The sequence below is a fragment of the Cinclus cinclus genome, chromosome 7, assembly GCF_963662255.1.
Source record: "Cinclus cinclus chromosome 7, bCinCin1.1, whole genome shotgun sequence".
Taxonomy (NCBI): Eukaryota; Metazoa; Chordata; class Aves; order Passeriformes; family Cinclidae; genus Cinclus; species Cinclus cinclus.
The window spans coordinates 27412058-27427897 of NC_085052.1; the positions used below are offsets into that span (position 1 = coordinate 27412058).

The window sequence follows — 15840 nt, forward strand, 5'->3', positions numbered from 1 at the left end:
ATACTTTGGCATTAGAAGATCTGATGGTGAGTGCAGGGCATTTCTGAGGTGATTTTGTCCCACATTTGGACTGCAATAGAATACCCAATACCTCCTGCTCTCCTGGTCATCTTTGAAAAATCCAGTAGACATTAATCCCAAGGGAGATGCAGGAGAGGTTGGATGGGAAGCTCGTGGCATCCCCCAGCCTGCTGTTGGTTGAATTTGCAGGGGCAAAGCATCTGGGATGAAAATTCCAAGGTTGGGGGGGGGGGGGGGTGTCTAAATATAATTTGAAAGTCTTGGTTTAGAAAATACTTGGGGTTTTTTGGTGATATATAAATGCACATTGCTTTTGATGGGGTGACACAAGGGATGAAAATATCCTAACAAGTTTAGATGCCAGCATTGATAAGTTGTGACATAAATTTAACAAGGATTATTCCACAAAACAAGGCAAAAATGGGCAGATTAAACTACTGTAATAACAGGAGAAAAGCAAAACTTATTTGCTGAATAAAACCCTTGCTAGCAAAGCTGGAAGACCATAATAACCAAAACAAAAAAAAAGAAGGGAAAGAAAATTTTTACACCAGACTTCTTATTGCAGTTTAGTTCATGTAGCATATTCCCTGTTGGAAATTCCTCTGTCTCGTTGACATGCTGAAATGGATTTAGGCTGTGAGGATAATTCATCTTGGTACAGGCTGGCATCAGCACAGCCAGAAGAAAAATGGGCAAGCCACAAATGCTTCCAGTTTATTTATTCTATTCCTTACCATGGGACAATCTTTAAGTTGCAGCCAGTGTCAGGGTGGGACAGAAGTGGTCCAGAGTGATGTTCTTGCAAAGCTGCCACAATGTGGGCTGGAGAACAGGCTTTGCTTTTATTTGTTCATCTTCATTTGGTTCCTTTTCCTCTTGCAGACTCACTACGAGAGTGGAGAGTACATCATCCGCCAAGGGGCTCGAGGAGACACCTTCTTTATAATCAGCAAAGGAAAGGTGAGTTCACAGCTTCCCAGGGCAAGGGGCACCCAAAATCCCACTCCAGCCTCTCTTTCTCCCCTGTTGAGGCACAAATGTGTCACTGCTTGACATTTAATGGAACTCCTTGGCTGGGTCAGGAAGGAAGAGTGGCCTGAAGGGCTGAAAATGAAATCCCCTGCTCGTATGCACCAGTGCTCCCAGGGAACACTTTGGGGTGGAAACTGTTGTTGAGTCACTGGGTAAATGACCACAAAACTAATTTTTTTTAAAATAAATCCTACAATACTTCATGATCATCCCTCAATACTCCATAAACATTCCCCTTCCAAGGCCAGCTTCCAGGCTTCATTCCCATGGCTCTCTCTTCCAGGCTTCTCCAAATAATAAAAAGGCAGGGATGTCTGAGATCTCTCCATGGGGCAAAAAATAGTTTAAGTTTCTTTTCCACTGCTCACAGGGAAAATATTTTTGATCTCCTCTTTTGCCATAAAATGCTGATGGGATTTTATAGACCAAGTTTTTTCCTTCTATTCAACAATTATTTATAATTTTTTAGCCTGCCTAATACACTTGAGAAACACTTGGCTTCTTTCCATGTAGCAGGATGTAGATTTTGGAGGGAATACACAATGATTTCAAACTGCCAACTCATTTTCCTCCATCATCTTCTACTTTCTGGGAGCCAGTCTTCATTGCAAGGCAAAAAATGGTCTTTTTCACATTGATAAGAATGTAATGGAGAAGTTTTTGAAATGAAGTTAATCATAGCCTGCAGAATTCCTAGTTTGTTGGTTTCATGCCCTTTCACTTCCCTTCACTCAGAAATAGTATTCCTTCTTTTCCCAGGGAAAGAACAATCATGAGCCAAGCTTGAAATAATTTTTCTTATGCCCTTTTTATCATGGGAAAAAAAATATTTGGATTATGCATCTCCCTCCCATGCCAAGTGTTTAGAGCCATGTTGGCCACTGGGGCTTTTGCCTCACTTGGTCAGGTGGATCCCATCCCTTCCCAGCAGTACAGAATCCTGGAACAGCCTGGGTGGAAGAAACCTTGAAGCTCATCTAGTGCCACCCCCTGCCATGGGGGGGGACACCTTCATCCCAGGGTGCTCCAACTCCCATCCAGTCTGGCCTTGGACACTTCCAGGGATCCAGGGGCAGCCTCCTCACCCTCCCAGGGAACAATTCCTTCCCAGTATCCCATCCATCCCTGCCCTCTGGCAGTGGGAAGCCATTCCCTGTGTCCTGTCCCTCCATCCCTTGTCCCCAGTCCCTCTCCAGCTCTCCTGGAGCCCCTTTAGGCTCTGGAAAGGGCTCTGAGCTCTCCCTGGATCCTTCACCTCTCCAGATGAACACCCCCAGCTCTCCCAGCCTGGCTCCAGAGGGGCTCCAGTACTGGGAACAGCTCCATGGCTCCTCTGGACTCAGTCCAACATGTCAGTCTACAAAGAAATGTAAAAACCAAATCCCAACCCTCACCCAGATGATGGAGAAGATCTCCCATGGCCTTGGCCATTGCTCCAGAGCCCTGGACTCCTCCTGGAGCAGAACCTTGGCTTTGTCCCTGGCTTATGCTCCTTTATCTTGCTGTGACAGCTGCTGGCCAGGAAAATGGAACTAAAATAAAACAAGGCATGGAGACTTGCTAAAAAATTCCCAGACGCTCAGCTGGAGCCTGATGGCTTGACAGAAATTCCCACAGGGCTAGTTAAATCCTGCCCAGTTTTCTCTTCCAAGCTTATTGCTTTGGAAAAGAGATACCAGTGGTGGATGGATAGTTGGAGCTGGAGAGAGTTTAATTTTAATGCCTGGTTTAGGTTGGATGTAATAATTATTCCATGGTAAGGATACAGCCTGGGATAGAGCCTCAGCAGTGAAACATGGAATAAGCGACAATAAAATACAGGATTTTAGAGTCAGTGTGGGCTGCCTGGCACCTGCTGAAGCTGGAGCACATCACCTCCCATGTCCTGTGGTAAAACTTGACCCAGGCAGCTCAGTAAGCCAGGAGAATGCTGGCACCAGGTCCTGTTCCTGGGAGCACACCTGCAGTGTCTGCAGTCAGCGAGAGCAGGATCAGAGAGAGCTCCTTAGGGAATGTCTGTCTTGCCTGTCATGTCAGAGTGTCTGGAGTGACACAGAATCATGGAATTGTGTGGATTGAAAGGACCTTAAAGCCCATCCAGTGCCACTCCCTGCCATGGGCAAGGACACCTTCCACTATCCCAGGCTGCTCCAAGCCCCTTCCAGCCTGGCCTTGGGCACTTCCAGGGATCCAGGGGCAGCCACAACTTCTCTGGGCACCCTGTGCCAGGGCCTGCCCACCCTCCCAGGGAGCAATTCCTTCCCAATATCCCATCTATCCCTGCCCTCTGGCACTGGGAAGCCATTCCATGTGTCCTGTCACTCCATCCTTTGTCCCAAATCCCTCTCCAACTCTCTTGTACCTTTAGGCCCTGGAATTCTGCTCTAAGGTCTCCCTGGAGCCTTCTCTTCTCCAGGCTGAAGAGAATGGAGATAATTTTTTATTCCCCTTCTTCCCTGTCAGCTCCATCTACTTCACTTGGCCTCACTCCTGAGCTCCTTTAGTGTATTGTTTTTGCTTTCTCAAGTCCTACCAAGCAGAAATCAAAGTGATTTCCAAGCATGCTGTATGCCGGAATCTGTGGAATAATAATGGGTGGAAATATTCCCTTTTGTTTTGGAAGTGCTGCAGCTCCATCCCTTGCCTTTATCCAGAGGCTGCATGGGCCTTGCTGTGCCATTTTCCACCTTTTTCCCTTTAAAATCTGCAATGTGGCACCAGTTTAATACAGGTTCCCCACTGGAGGCTGGCTCAGAGCTTTGAACCTTGTAGAAGTCACACTGTCCTAATCCCTGAACACTCTTTACCTGGGATCAGTGGAAGTCATGGGAAAAGGGCTGAAATCTGCATTGAAGTTCCCTCTGTCCAGGGGTGTTCCTGGCTCATCCATCCCACATTCCCTGCCCTTCCATGAGTCAGTGCAGGTGTTCAGTGCTGTGTGCTGGTCATTTGCCTCTCAAACCCACTGGTTCTGCCACCTCTTAAAGAGCTGGGAGAAGGTGCAGGCCACAAGTGTAAATTTAATTGGGAAATTACACCAGAATATCACTGAATCCAAAAGGATGTGCCTGACATCCCACTTTTTGTCTTTGGGAATTTCCACGTGCAAAAGCTCTGGTTAAAAAGATGGAAAGATTTGATTTCTGCTCCGGCTGGAGTTGTCTCTCTGAACTGGGGAGAGCGCAGAGCAACACTTCATCCTGCAGTGCTCCAAACTGGTTCATTTCATTCGTGTCCAAATGGTGGTGATTTGTGTTATTCCTGTCCCTTCAGGGAACTTGGGAGTGCTGGGAATCTTGTGGAACAAAGCTAACAGAAGCTTAGGCTGTGCGTCTGATACATGCACGGCAAATTTTTGGAATTTCATTTTCCTGTGACTGTGCTTGTGCAGCCAACTCCACATTTAGAGTGAAAAACATTCCAAGAAGTCCAAAGCTGTGTGGTTTTGCAGGAGTAGTAGAAAAAAAAAATCACTGCTCATTTTCTTGGATGGTTGGTTGGCACTGTCAAGTGAAGAGTGGAGGACTCTGGGGAATTACATGGCTCCCAGAGGAGCCTTTCCTGAGAGATCCAGGAGGTGACAAATTCCCCTCTGAACAAAGCTGTTTGAGTTGTTAATGAAGAATTCCCTGAATCCTGTGGGGTTTTGGCTTTTCCACAGGTGAACGTTACCCGGGAGGACTCTCCCAGTGAAGATCCCGTCTTTCTCCGCACTCTGGGGAAGGGGGATTGGTTTGGAGAAAAAGCCCTCCAAGGGTAAGTGCTCCTTATGAAGTAGTTCTTTCTCCAGGATTTTTGAGGCTTTCAGGTGGTTCTGACCATTTGGGAAGAGATTGGAAGTTGATTTATTCTTTTGGAGTCACTGGATTAGTCTTAAAAGGAGGTCTCACCTCAGTAGGAAATGGGCTTGTTCAGCACTTGGGCAGCCAAATGCAGATCTTCCCTTGCTTGAGGACACCAAAAATTAGTTTACCTTTGTGCTTCCTTCCCCAAACATCCATTGAAAGCTCAGAGTTTGAATTTTGCCACTCTGGAGTGTTATTCCTTTATGGAAAAGGATAATCACGGTCATTCTGATGGGGTGGATGGTTGAAAGCAGGGCAGTTTGGGGGGTTTAAATTGCCATGCTGTATTTATATGGGCTTTTGGGGGCGGAAATTGGATGTGAGTGAGCACTTTTATATAAACATTTTTCTTTAGGGATGAGCTAAAAGGAGAGAGGCTGCAAATCCATATTCAACAGGTGTTTATTATAAAAATAGGCCTAATTAAGGCAAGAATTCAGGACATTCATTCATCATCATGGACAAACATATTTTCCTAGGGTCTTATTGGGTTGCCAGAGCTCTTGGGCTTTTTTTGGGATGCTGTGGTAAAATGGTCAATCCCTCCTCTACCACCCTTCTCCCAAATAAAAGGTGACAGAATATTTGGAGGCTGAATTTCCTGGCCCTTCTTGACAGCCAGAGATGTATCGAGCACAAATCTCAAGTCTGTGAATCTGTACCTTAATTACAAAATATTGTGGTTATTGAAGAAATTCCTGATTTTGATTCCATTCCTGCACAGCCCTGGTGACATGGAACATCCTCATGGTGGGAGTTCCTTGGCATTTCAAATACAGTGGTTAATTTACAATATTTGGCTGCACATATTTGAATATTCAGTATAGAAATGGAAACTTAATTATTGAGACGGCGTTCTCAGCATGCAGGGAAAGCACAATCCTGCCATCCCTGGAAGTGTCCAAAGCCAGGTCAGATGGGGCTTGGAGCAGCCTGGGACAGTGGAAGGTGTCCCTGCCCATGGCAGGGGTGGCAGTGGATGGGCTTTAAGGTCCCTTCCAACCCAACCATTCTGTGGTCTTTTTTTTTTTTTTTTTTTTTTTTTGCCAGAGAGGTGAATTCCTCCAGAACTATCCCTCCAGTTTGCTGATAATTGCTGGAGTCTTACAGGGAGATTTAAATGGAGTAATGTGAAAATATTGTAATTTGGTAGCTCAATAAATTGCTAATTAATGAGTTTCTGTCAGGATTGTGTGAGACATCCCTGTTTGGCCACTTGGGAATCTTTCAGGAAGATTCCACTGCTGTAGAATACAGCTATGGCTGATAGCTTGAGATAAAATGAAATTTTTATTCTATTTTATTTCCTTTTTAATCTTTGATTAATTTTTAAGAACTTTACCAGGGCCTTAGCAATACTTGAAATTCCAGAATAGTTTGGAGTGGAATGAAGCTTACAGACCAAGGGATACTTTATTAAAACCTGGTATTTCTTGTGAGTAGAATAAAACAACAACTACAAATAATTTCTTCATTAGGATAGAAAATAATGCAGAAATGCAGCCCAGCACAAGCTGGGATAACAAATCCCTCCCAGCAATATGTCCCTGACAGAGCCATCAGGGGCTGATGTGCATTATCCCATTTTCCACGCTCACAGCAGATGGCACCCATTAGTTCCCAGTACCCCATTGCACATCAGCAGAGCAAGTCATGAAATGATGATCCACATCTTCTCCCAGCCCCCTTGTACCTTCCTGGCTAATTGGAGGCAGCAGATGGATCATTTGCCGTCTAGCATGATATAATTTAGGGTGCTCCACAATCAGGTGTTGTTTTCTTCATTGGAAAGAAAATATATCATAGGTCTGGTTACAATAATTATTTCTATCAGCAGGGAAATAAAATCTCTTCAAATCAGCACGGGGAGATAACTCAATGCATCTCAGGTGCTAAACTCAGTAATAAACCAATGTGAATAACTCAGTGTGGCTCAGGTACTAAAACTAGCTGATAAATTAGGGGGCGCTGCCTTTCTGGCCTCACACAGCTGGATCTTGCTCAAGAACATCTGGAGAACACCACAGCCCCTTCCAGAGGGATGTTTTGGGAACAGCCATTTATCCCATTGGATGGAAAACCTGATTTAAGCCTGAGGCAGGGACTCTTGAACCAGAAAATGATGGGGGAAAAAAAAAGGTCAGAGAGCAAATCTTTAGGAAAATGAGGGTTCTGAGTATCCTGGGATAGTGGAAGGTGTTCCTGCTCAAGGCAGAGGGTGGAATGGGATGGGCTTCCAACTCAAACCAGTCTGGGATTCCATGAATGCCTCCGTCCTGTCGTAAATTCCATTATATATTGGATTTACGCAGGGCTAGTGGTTTGAGTGATGTGGGGTTCATCTGGTTTTGGGATTCAGGAGGAGTTCTGGACCCAGAGCAGTGAAACAGGGCAGGCAGCTGATGTTTGGAGAGGAGATGATGGAGCAGAAGAGGGAGGGGTTTGATAGAAATATTCATAGTTCAAAATGCATTCATTATGCCTTCATAATGCTTTGACCAAACTGACCAAGTCTTGAGGGATTTTAAGGTGAGTGCTTTGCTTTTTTAAAAAGGGGTCCCTAAATACTCCTGGGCAATGGCAAAAGAGGAAGAATATGGGTGACTAGCCCAAGCTGAAGTTGAGTCAGGGCCTCCGTAACATGTGTGTGTCCACTGGATTTATTTATGTATAAATATAAAGGTGAGGGTGTATCCTACTGAGAAAAGCAACGGGAATGTGGATGATTTAAACCTACAGAAATAGCACAAAGTTATAATAAACATATTCCATGATACAGCATGAAAAGAGCAGCTGGCTTTAAGGCTGTTTTATTGAATTTCTATGAGGAGATTTTAAATCCTATTTTATTCTGAAAACTGCTGAGTTTGTTCATTTGCCCATATGGGCTATCCTGGAAAATAAGAAAGTTATTTGCTCTGTTGGAAAGGATCTGGGGGACACCGAGCTGTCCCTGAGGCAGCAGAGTGTCCTGGGGATCCCGGGGGACACCGAGCTGTCCCTGAGGCAGCAGAGTGTCCTGGGGATCCCGGGGGACACCGAGCTGTCCCTGGGGCAGCAGAGTGTCCTGGGGCCAAGGAGGCCAATGGGACGCTGGGGGCAGCAGGAGGAGCATTGGCAGCAGGTCAGGGAGGGATCCTGCCCCTGTGGCCAGCCCTGGAGGCACCTCTGGAGTGCTGTGTCCAGCTCTGGATCCTCAGCACAGCAGGGACAGGAGCTCCTGGAGCGGGGCCAGCGGAGGCTGCGGCGCTGAGGAAGGGCCTGGAGCATCTCGGTGCCCAGGAAAGGCTGAGGGAGCTGGGGCTGTCCAGCCTGGAGAGGAGCCCCAGCTGAGAGGGGCCCTCAGCCCTGGGTGTCCCTGTGTGCAGGGAGGGCTCCGAGCAGGGCCCGGGCTCTGCTGCGGGGGCCCAGCAATGGCACCAGAGCCACGGGCAGGGACTGAGCCCAGCAATTCCCCCTGCACAGGAGGCACAACTTCTTCCCTGGGCACTGCCCAGCCCTGAACAGATTGCCCACAGAGGCTCTGGGCTCTCCTCCCTGGGGCTGTTCCAGAGCTGTGTGCACACAGTGCTGTGCCCTGGGCTCTGGGATGGCCCTGCTGGAGCACGGACGTGACACCAGATGCCCACGGAGCTCCCTCCAGCCTGAGCCACTCTGTTTCTTGTATGAATTATTTTAATGCACGGCATATGGAAAAGGTGTGGGAATTTGTGAAGCTGTCCCCCCCACCATGGTCATGGCAGGTGAGGTCATAGATGGAACTGCTGGAGGAAGCTCCTGTTTGACACCAAGAATCCCCAGGAAAAGAGTGGCCTTCACTTATCCTGCTGCTTTGGAAAGACTAAAATGCCCATTTTTTGATTGCTTCTTCGCAAAATGTGATTGTGGTGTGTAGGAGGAGGAAGAAATTGTGGACTTTGGGTTGTGCACGAGGTGCTGTGCTCTGGTGAACCCAGCAGTGATAACTGAGCTGTTGGGACTGATTTATACCTGTTTTTTTGTTACATTCTCGATGATCTGAAAATGAAATGGTGGTAGCTGTTCCTCATGGGGCAACACATCTACTTCCAAGAAAATTTGTGCTATTTCCCATTTACATCTCCACCTCTGGTAGTTATTTTCCCTAAGTTACAGAAATTAGCTCTCCTCTACCTGCCCCAAATCCCTGGGGCAATGATTTGTGCCTTGATAATTTCCTGGTACAATAAGACAATATCCACGGGTGTGGGTAAGAATGTCAATGGGCCAGTTTCTGTGCTGACTATTCCAAAAACCTGATACTGTATTTCCCACCTGGGATAGTGGGAGTTGCTGGGATGGATGTTGACATCAGAGAAGAGAAAAGCATGGCAATGCACATGGGAAATATCAAATCAGGAGTATTCCAATCAGGATTGCATCTGGTGATGTCAGAGCTCTCTTTATTCAGGAGTTAATGTTGGAGCTGAATTTAATGCCAAAAGCTTTTTAAAAAGCTGAGAACAAGACATCAGTAAAAGTAGGACTTTGTTTCTTTTTCTTATAGAGGCTTTTTTCTTGAGTCAGACCCCAAAATTAATTGGGCTTTTTATTAATTCTCCAGGAGGTGCTGGGATCACCCTGTTCCTGCTTCTCTGCTCTCTGCTCTAATTCCCACTTTCCTTTGTGTCCTTCAGTGATGCCATTGCTGGACTGACCTGGCCTTTCCCTTGCTCTTTTTCCCAGAGAATAACTGAGAAACTAATTTTTTCTTTCAAAACTGCATAACCCAAACCTGGAAGCCTTTGGGATGCCCCACCTTGCTGCCGTACTCTCTCTTTTCTTGTCCTCTCCAGCTTTTTTCAGGTTTCTTGGCTGTCCTGGAAAGGAGCCCCTTTCCCTTTCCGCTCTTCACTTTTCCCTTTTTCTTTTTTCTTTTTCCCTTTCCCTTTCCCCTGCAGCTTTTATGGGATGAATCCTCTTCCAGTGTCCTTGAACAGAACTCCCCAGAAATAATGAGGGTTATATCCCATTTTCATGGGACACCTTCCTTGCCATCCCCTGCTCCCACTAAAACCTTCCCATCTGTTGCCCTGTGAACCTCATTGTCCTGAATTTTCCAGGAAAAGGAGAGTGGATTGGAGGATTGGAAATATTTATCACTCTGGCACATAGAGGCAGGCACAAGTGTAGATGTGGCAGGAGTTTAATGTCATGGTAATATTTCCAGAGAGATATATATGAATAAAATATATATTTATTCTATAGGATAAAAATAGGAAAATACCATTGCAATTCCTATTTCTTGAGGGAGAAACACAGCTCCTTCTATTGCAATCCACATGTTTTTGGGAAAAGACATCCAACCACCAAAAAGTGTTGGGAAAGGGCTTGAGAAACAGCAAAATTCTGATGTAGGAAAGCAGATGGAATTTGTGATGAGAAAGGGCTGGGGAAATGGGCTGTGTGGTGGAAGGACAATGAGGGAAGCTTCCCTCCTGGGGGATGGCAGGAAGAGAACCTCCTCTTGGAATGAAGCCGTTCCTTGGTACCAATACTAAGACATTTCCTATTCCCATCGCAGCCCAGTTTGGAAGTGTAGAAGAGGGAATTAAAAGCGTTCATGGGGTAGGAATGCAGTCCAGGATAGTGCAGTTTTCCAGCCAGGAGCTCCATGGAGATGGAGATGTACCCATATGTAGAGGTCACCATAAAATGGAAGCAGTTCTTCAAGTGTTAATGTGCAGGAGAATGAATAAAAACATCCCCAGAAGAATGAATAAACCCAACCTTCTAGCTCTGGCAAGTTGGGAAGCATTTTTGCCACCCCTGTTGCTAAATAAAAGGGTTTTTTTCCCCATAAATCCAGGGTGTTTCTCCCCTGTTTCCCAACACCTGTGCTCTCTGTGTATCCCATGGCCTGTGGATCCAACACATGGTCTCCAAGGACTGGCAGGAATTTTTGTCACCCATTATCCCAGATACTTTATACACTGCTTGCAAGCACTGGGTGATCTCGGAAGATCTTTTGACTTTATTTGCCTTTCCCTGCCAGGGAGGTGGGAGCGCTGATGGATTTAGGTCCGTTGCCCAGAGGTGCAGGAAGCTTTTCCAGGCTTTGGGAAAGCTCTTGGCAATTCTCTGAGACCAAACCCTCCCAGAGGCTTTGGATGAGAGCTCCAAAGCTGGGACAGCTGCAAGGGGGGAGCCAAAGTGACACCAGGATGGTGTCACCATCTGCTCCCCTCAGGCTGGAGCTCCTCCTGCAGGGATGTCTTGGAGAGGTGGCAGCTGGGCCTTGGATCAGGTTGATCTCCTGAGGGCAGCCCATGGCAGAAATTCAATTAAATGGTGGAAAACATGGCCCTACACTTTCCAGGCTGTTGTTGCTGTGGCCTGGCGTCAACACCCTTGGCTCCAGCACAGATGGAGGGGGTTTTGCAAAATTGTGGCATTTGCAACAGGCTCTTTGTAATTTGTTTAATTCCAATATTTCAAGCTTGATGGATTTGCTTCCCTTTCTCCAAGTCAGGCCCTTCTCCCAGGTACCAAGCAATAGAAGAGGAAATGTCCAGGGGAGGTTCAGACTGAACATTAGCAAGAATTTCTGCACCAAAAGGGTTGTAAAGCATTGGAACAGAATTGCCAGGGAAGTTGTAGAATCCCTGAAAATCATAATCCTGACATGGTCTGGAAGCGTCCAAGGCTTGGAGCACCCTGGGATAGTGGAGGGTATCCCTGCACATGTCAGAAGACGATCTTTAAGGTCCCAACCCAAACCATTCCAGAATTCTGTGCTGGTTTCCATGATTCTGGGCCTTCCCTCTCTGCCCGTTTTTTGCCAATATATGAAGGAATGAGCTGGAAAGGACCAGAGGGCAGAGCAAGATGTGATGGCTCTCTTGCTTGGGAGCACTGCACTGGGACTCCTGAGGAGCAGTTTGTTTTCTGCTTTTCCAGTAGGAATGAATTGATATTATTGGCTCTTCCTGGCTAAAATCACAATACAGAATGGATTCTACCAAAGCTCCATCTAACGTGGCATTTCCAGCACCCAGAATTAATTGCTGACCAACATCCTGAGCCAGAGCTGCAGCTTTGATCAGTTTTGATCCTTGCTGGGTTGACTGTCCTCAGGCAGTTTTAAAATCTTCCTTCTCCTCCTGCACACTTTAAAGTGTGGTGCTAATTGCCACAGAAGGTTGGGGCTTTTGATGGCACTTGTTTGGGTTTTTTGTTTGTTTGTTGGTTTTTTGTTGTTGGGGTTTTTTGTTGTTGTTGTTTTTTTGTTTGTTTGTTTGTTTTTGTTTTTTTTTATGAGCCATCTGCTGCCTGAGGCAATTCCTCCTCAGATGTGCAATTGACTTGTTGAGTTTTAGGGTCTGTTGTCTGAGATTATACATGTGGCAACAAGCTGGGTGAAGCCAATTTTCCTCTGCTGTCTTTACATTTTCTGGCACATTTAGTGACTTGTAAAGATTTCTGGAAGGTGTCCCTGCCCATGGTAAGGCAGCTGGAAGTACATGATCTGTAAAATCCCTTCCAACTCAAACCATTCTGGGATCTTCTGAACTCAGCCCTGCTTTTTCATGATAAGAACCACAGTTATAGAAAAGAAAATTCCGTGTTTTAAAACTCTTGCAATATGTTTCTATATAAATATCATGTACATAAAAAATTATATTTATATAAAGGTTTGGAGTTGTACCTCAGCACCTGCAGTGCAATTCCATGTTCCGACAAACAGTTCAGTTTATAATCTCAGGGTTTTTCCTAATTTTTGTGCAATTTTAAGCTGGTACCACTTTAGGCTGGTCAAATAGATCCTCATGGAAACACCTCAGGTTCTGAAGGGATGGAGATGGTCAGGAATGAAAGGCTGGTGCACAGAAATTCACCTCTTTTTTTTTTTTATTTATTTTCTAAGGGGAAAAAAAACCCTAATATCAGAATCATGGGTGGTTTGGGTGGGAAGGGACCTTAAAGATTCAAAATTCCACCCCTGTCCCTGGTCAGGGACACTTCTCACTATCCCAGGCTGCTCCAAGCCCCAAAGTCCAACCTGGCCTTGGACACTTCCAGGGATCCAGGGGCAGCCACAGCTTCTCTGGGCACCCTGTGCCAGGGCCTGCCCACCCTCACAAGGAACAATTCCTTCCCAATATCTCACCTAAATTTCCGCTATGTCTGTTGGAAAACATTCTCCTTTGTCCTGTCACTCCATCCTTTGTCTAAAATCTTTCTCCATCTTTCCTGTTGTCCTCTTCAGGCACTGCAAGGACACAGTGAGGTCACCCCAAAGCTTACCTTCTCTAGGCTGAACAATCCCAATTCTGTCAGCCTTTTAATATCTGTCTTTAAAATATTTTTATCAACCCAAAATCTCCCTGAGGGAAAAAGAACCATTAGGAGATAAGGTCCTTTGCAACCCAAACCTTTGTAGGAGTCTAAAAAAATCAAAATTTTACTACTCTTCTTCCCCTCACAAAAAGGGCATAAATAACATTAATTTGTGTGAGGAAGTTACACTCAGAGCCAACTTGATGACTCAGATGTAGTTAGTAAATAATCAAGTGGTTTGGAGTCTTAAAGACAATTGCTGATTTAGAAAATCAGAGCTTATGAATTGTTCTTGCTTTTCTCCAACTGAGTCATAGCCCAGGAACTCAAATAGTTGTTTGTTTTTTTTTTTCCTTTAAAGATGTTATCTAAAGAGCAGAGAAAATATTCCTCCAGCTGAGGTAAAAAAACCCAAAACAATAATCATAAAAATATATGTCTAATGTTGGGCAAGCTGAGTGTGCCAGATGGAGGAAGAAAGGCAGAATTCCAGGGGTTTGGAGCAAAGCAGCACTACAGAAGGTCTGTAGTTACCCATATATTTGCTTTTGCTGCAATTAATGTTTCCAAGTATTTTTCCAATGTATTCTTCCCCCATGTTCCTTCAGAGCCTGAAAAAAAAAATTGCTGCAATAAGGAATGCATAGGAAATAATAAATATTATTGCTATTTATTAGCTAAGAAAGCTGCTGGAGCACCATTCACATCAAAATAATATGGTTTTAATTTATATAATCTTTTAAATAGCACACTTTAGGGGATTTATTTTTCTGTCTGAAGAGGGATGAGTGGAATGGGTAGGGATGGAAGAGATTTCAGGGGTCACATCTGGTTCTTGCTTCCTGGAAAGAGCAAAACCCTGGGATTGCACTTTGTTTTTCCCATCTGGAGGTGTGAAACAGCCTGGCAGAGCTGAAGGCTCCTAACTCTTCCCTTTTCCCTCTTTTCATGATTTTTTGCAGGCAATTTCTATGTTGAGCAAAAAAAAATTGAAACAATGGGGAGAAAAAATTACCGCGTAATTTTTGTCCTGCAGTAATACTTTGCTGTCAATAATAACCATCAACTATTAGATCCAAATGTTTTATCCTAGAATTTCAAAATGAGGATGTTTGTGTCAAAGTGATGGTTTATGACAAATGTTTCTAGTTGGGGAAAAAAATCCATGCTGTAAAATAAATGTATTTTTAATGAGAGCAGTGAAAAATCCCTGTACAAGCATTCCGGTGAGGAACTCACACATTTTTCCTGGGAAAATGCTTCCATCAAAATACTCCCACCAGCTCTGTTCAAATTTGTAAGCATTAAGTAGAACTGAGGAATGCAGCAGTGAATTTGAATTCTCTTGACTTCCTTTAAAAAAAAAAAAAACCAAATAAATGAAGATGCCTATGAGGGATGCAGGAGCAGAAATTAATTCATGGGATGTAGACAGCATAATCCATGTTAGCAATCCCTCGGAGCAGGTTTACAACAAGATGGAATCAAAGAGGGGAAAAGAGAGCAAAAAATGGGATATCTGCTTCAATTTATAGCTCAGTATACTCAGCACCTTGTGATATGGCTCCTGTTCAAATTTCCTTTTGTACCCAGGATGGATTTGGGTTTGTATGTCAGGCTTTGGAGCTCCATTTAAAATTCCTGTAATTTATCAATTTTTCAAAATTGAGGGAGTTTTCTGTACAGTAACCTGGAATAGGGATGCAGGGTGCACTCATTTGGTGATAATTATGAGGCACCGTTGTAATTAAATGTTAAGGTCTGCATTTTATAAATAATCAAATGTTCTCTATTAGAGTCATATTAAAATAATTCCACCTCTAAAATGCAGAATAATATCAGCTCATGGCTCGGATATTGCCTGCTGTAATTTAACACAAAGGGACCAAAGGAAACAGCCTCAGGTTGCACCAGGGGAGGTTTAGGTTGGATATAAAGGGACGTTTCTCCACCAAAATGTTGTCAGTCACTGGGACAGGCACCTATGGCAGTGGTGGGATCAGCATTCCTGGAGGGATTTAAGGGATGTATGCAGGTGGCACTTGGGGACATGTGGAAGTGGAGAAAGACCATTCAGTGCCACCCCTGCCATGGGCAGGGATACCTTTCACTATTCCAAGGTATTCCAAGCCCTGGCCAGCCTGGCCTTGGACACCTCCAGGGATCCAGGGGCAGCCACAGCTTCTCTGGGCACCCTGTGCCAGGGCCTACCCACCCTCCCAGGGTAGGGTTTATTCCCAATATCCCATAAATTTCCCCTTTGTCAGTGTGAAGCCATTCCCCTTGTCCTGTCCCTCCCATTCCTTGTTCCCAGTGACTCTCCAGCTCTCTTGGAGCCTCTTTAGGCACTGGAGGGAGCTCAGTCAGTGATACCAACCTGAGAACAACATAGGAATAATCCTGATTTATTTATGTTTGCTGTTCTCCTCATCCTCTCTCCATAAACACCCAGAGTTTCATAGGCTGAGTGCTATTCCTGTCCTGTATATATTCCTATTTCTTTACAGCCATCACTCTACCAAGCCTCTGCTTTGAATTTAATGAATATTAACATCAATTCTAAGTGTCAGTGCAGGTCTTTTACACATGTCCAGACTTGGCACAGGGGCTGTTTATGCTGTTGATGGTAGATCAGGCTCTA

General features: G+C 45.0%; 1 protein-coding gene across 2 annotated transcripts in view; it reads left to right on the top strand.

Annotated features, from left to right (window-relative positions):
- Nucleotides 1-15840, top strand: part of PRKG1 (protein kinase cGMP-dependent 1) — a 361241-nt gene that overhangs the window by 268280 nt on the left and 77121 nt on the right. For both annotated transcript variants that reach the window (XM_062496175.1, XM_062496174.1), the window contains exons 6-7: nucleotides 907-984; nucleotides 4718-4812. In XM_062496175.1, coding sequence (XP_062352159.1) covers nucleotides 907-984; nucleotides 4718-4812 — 173 coding nt within the window. The remainder of the gene's footprint in view (nucleotides 1-906; nucleotides 985-4717; nucleotides 4813-15840) is intronic.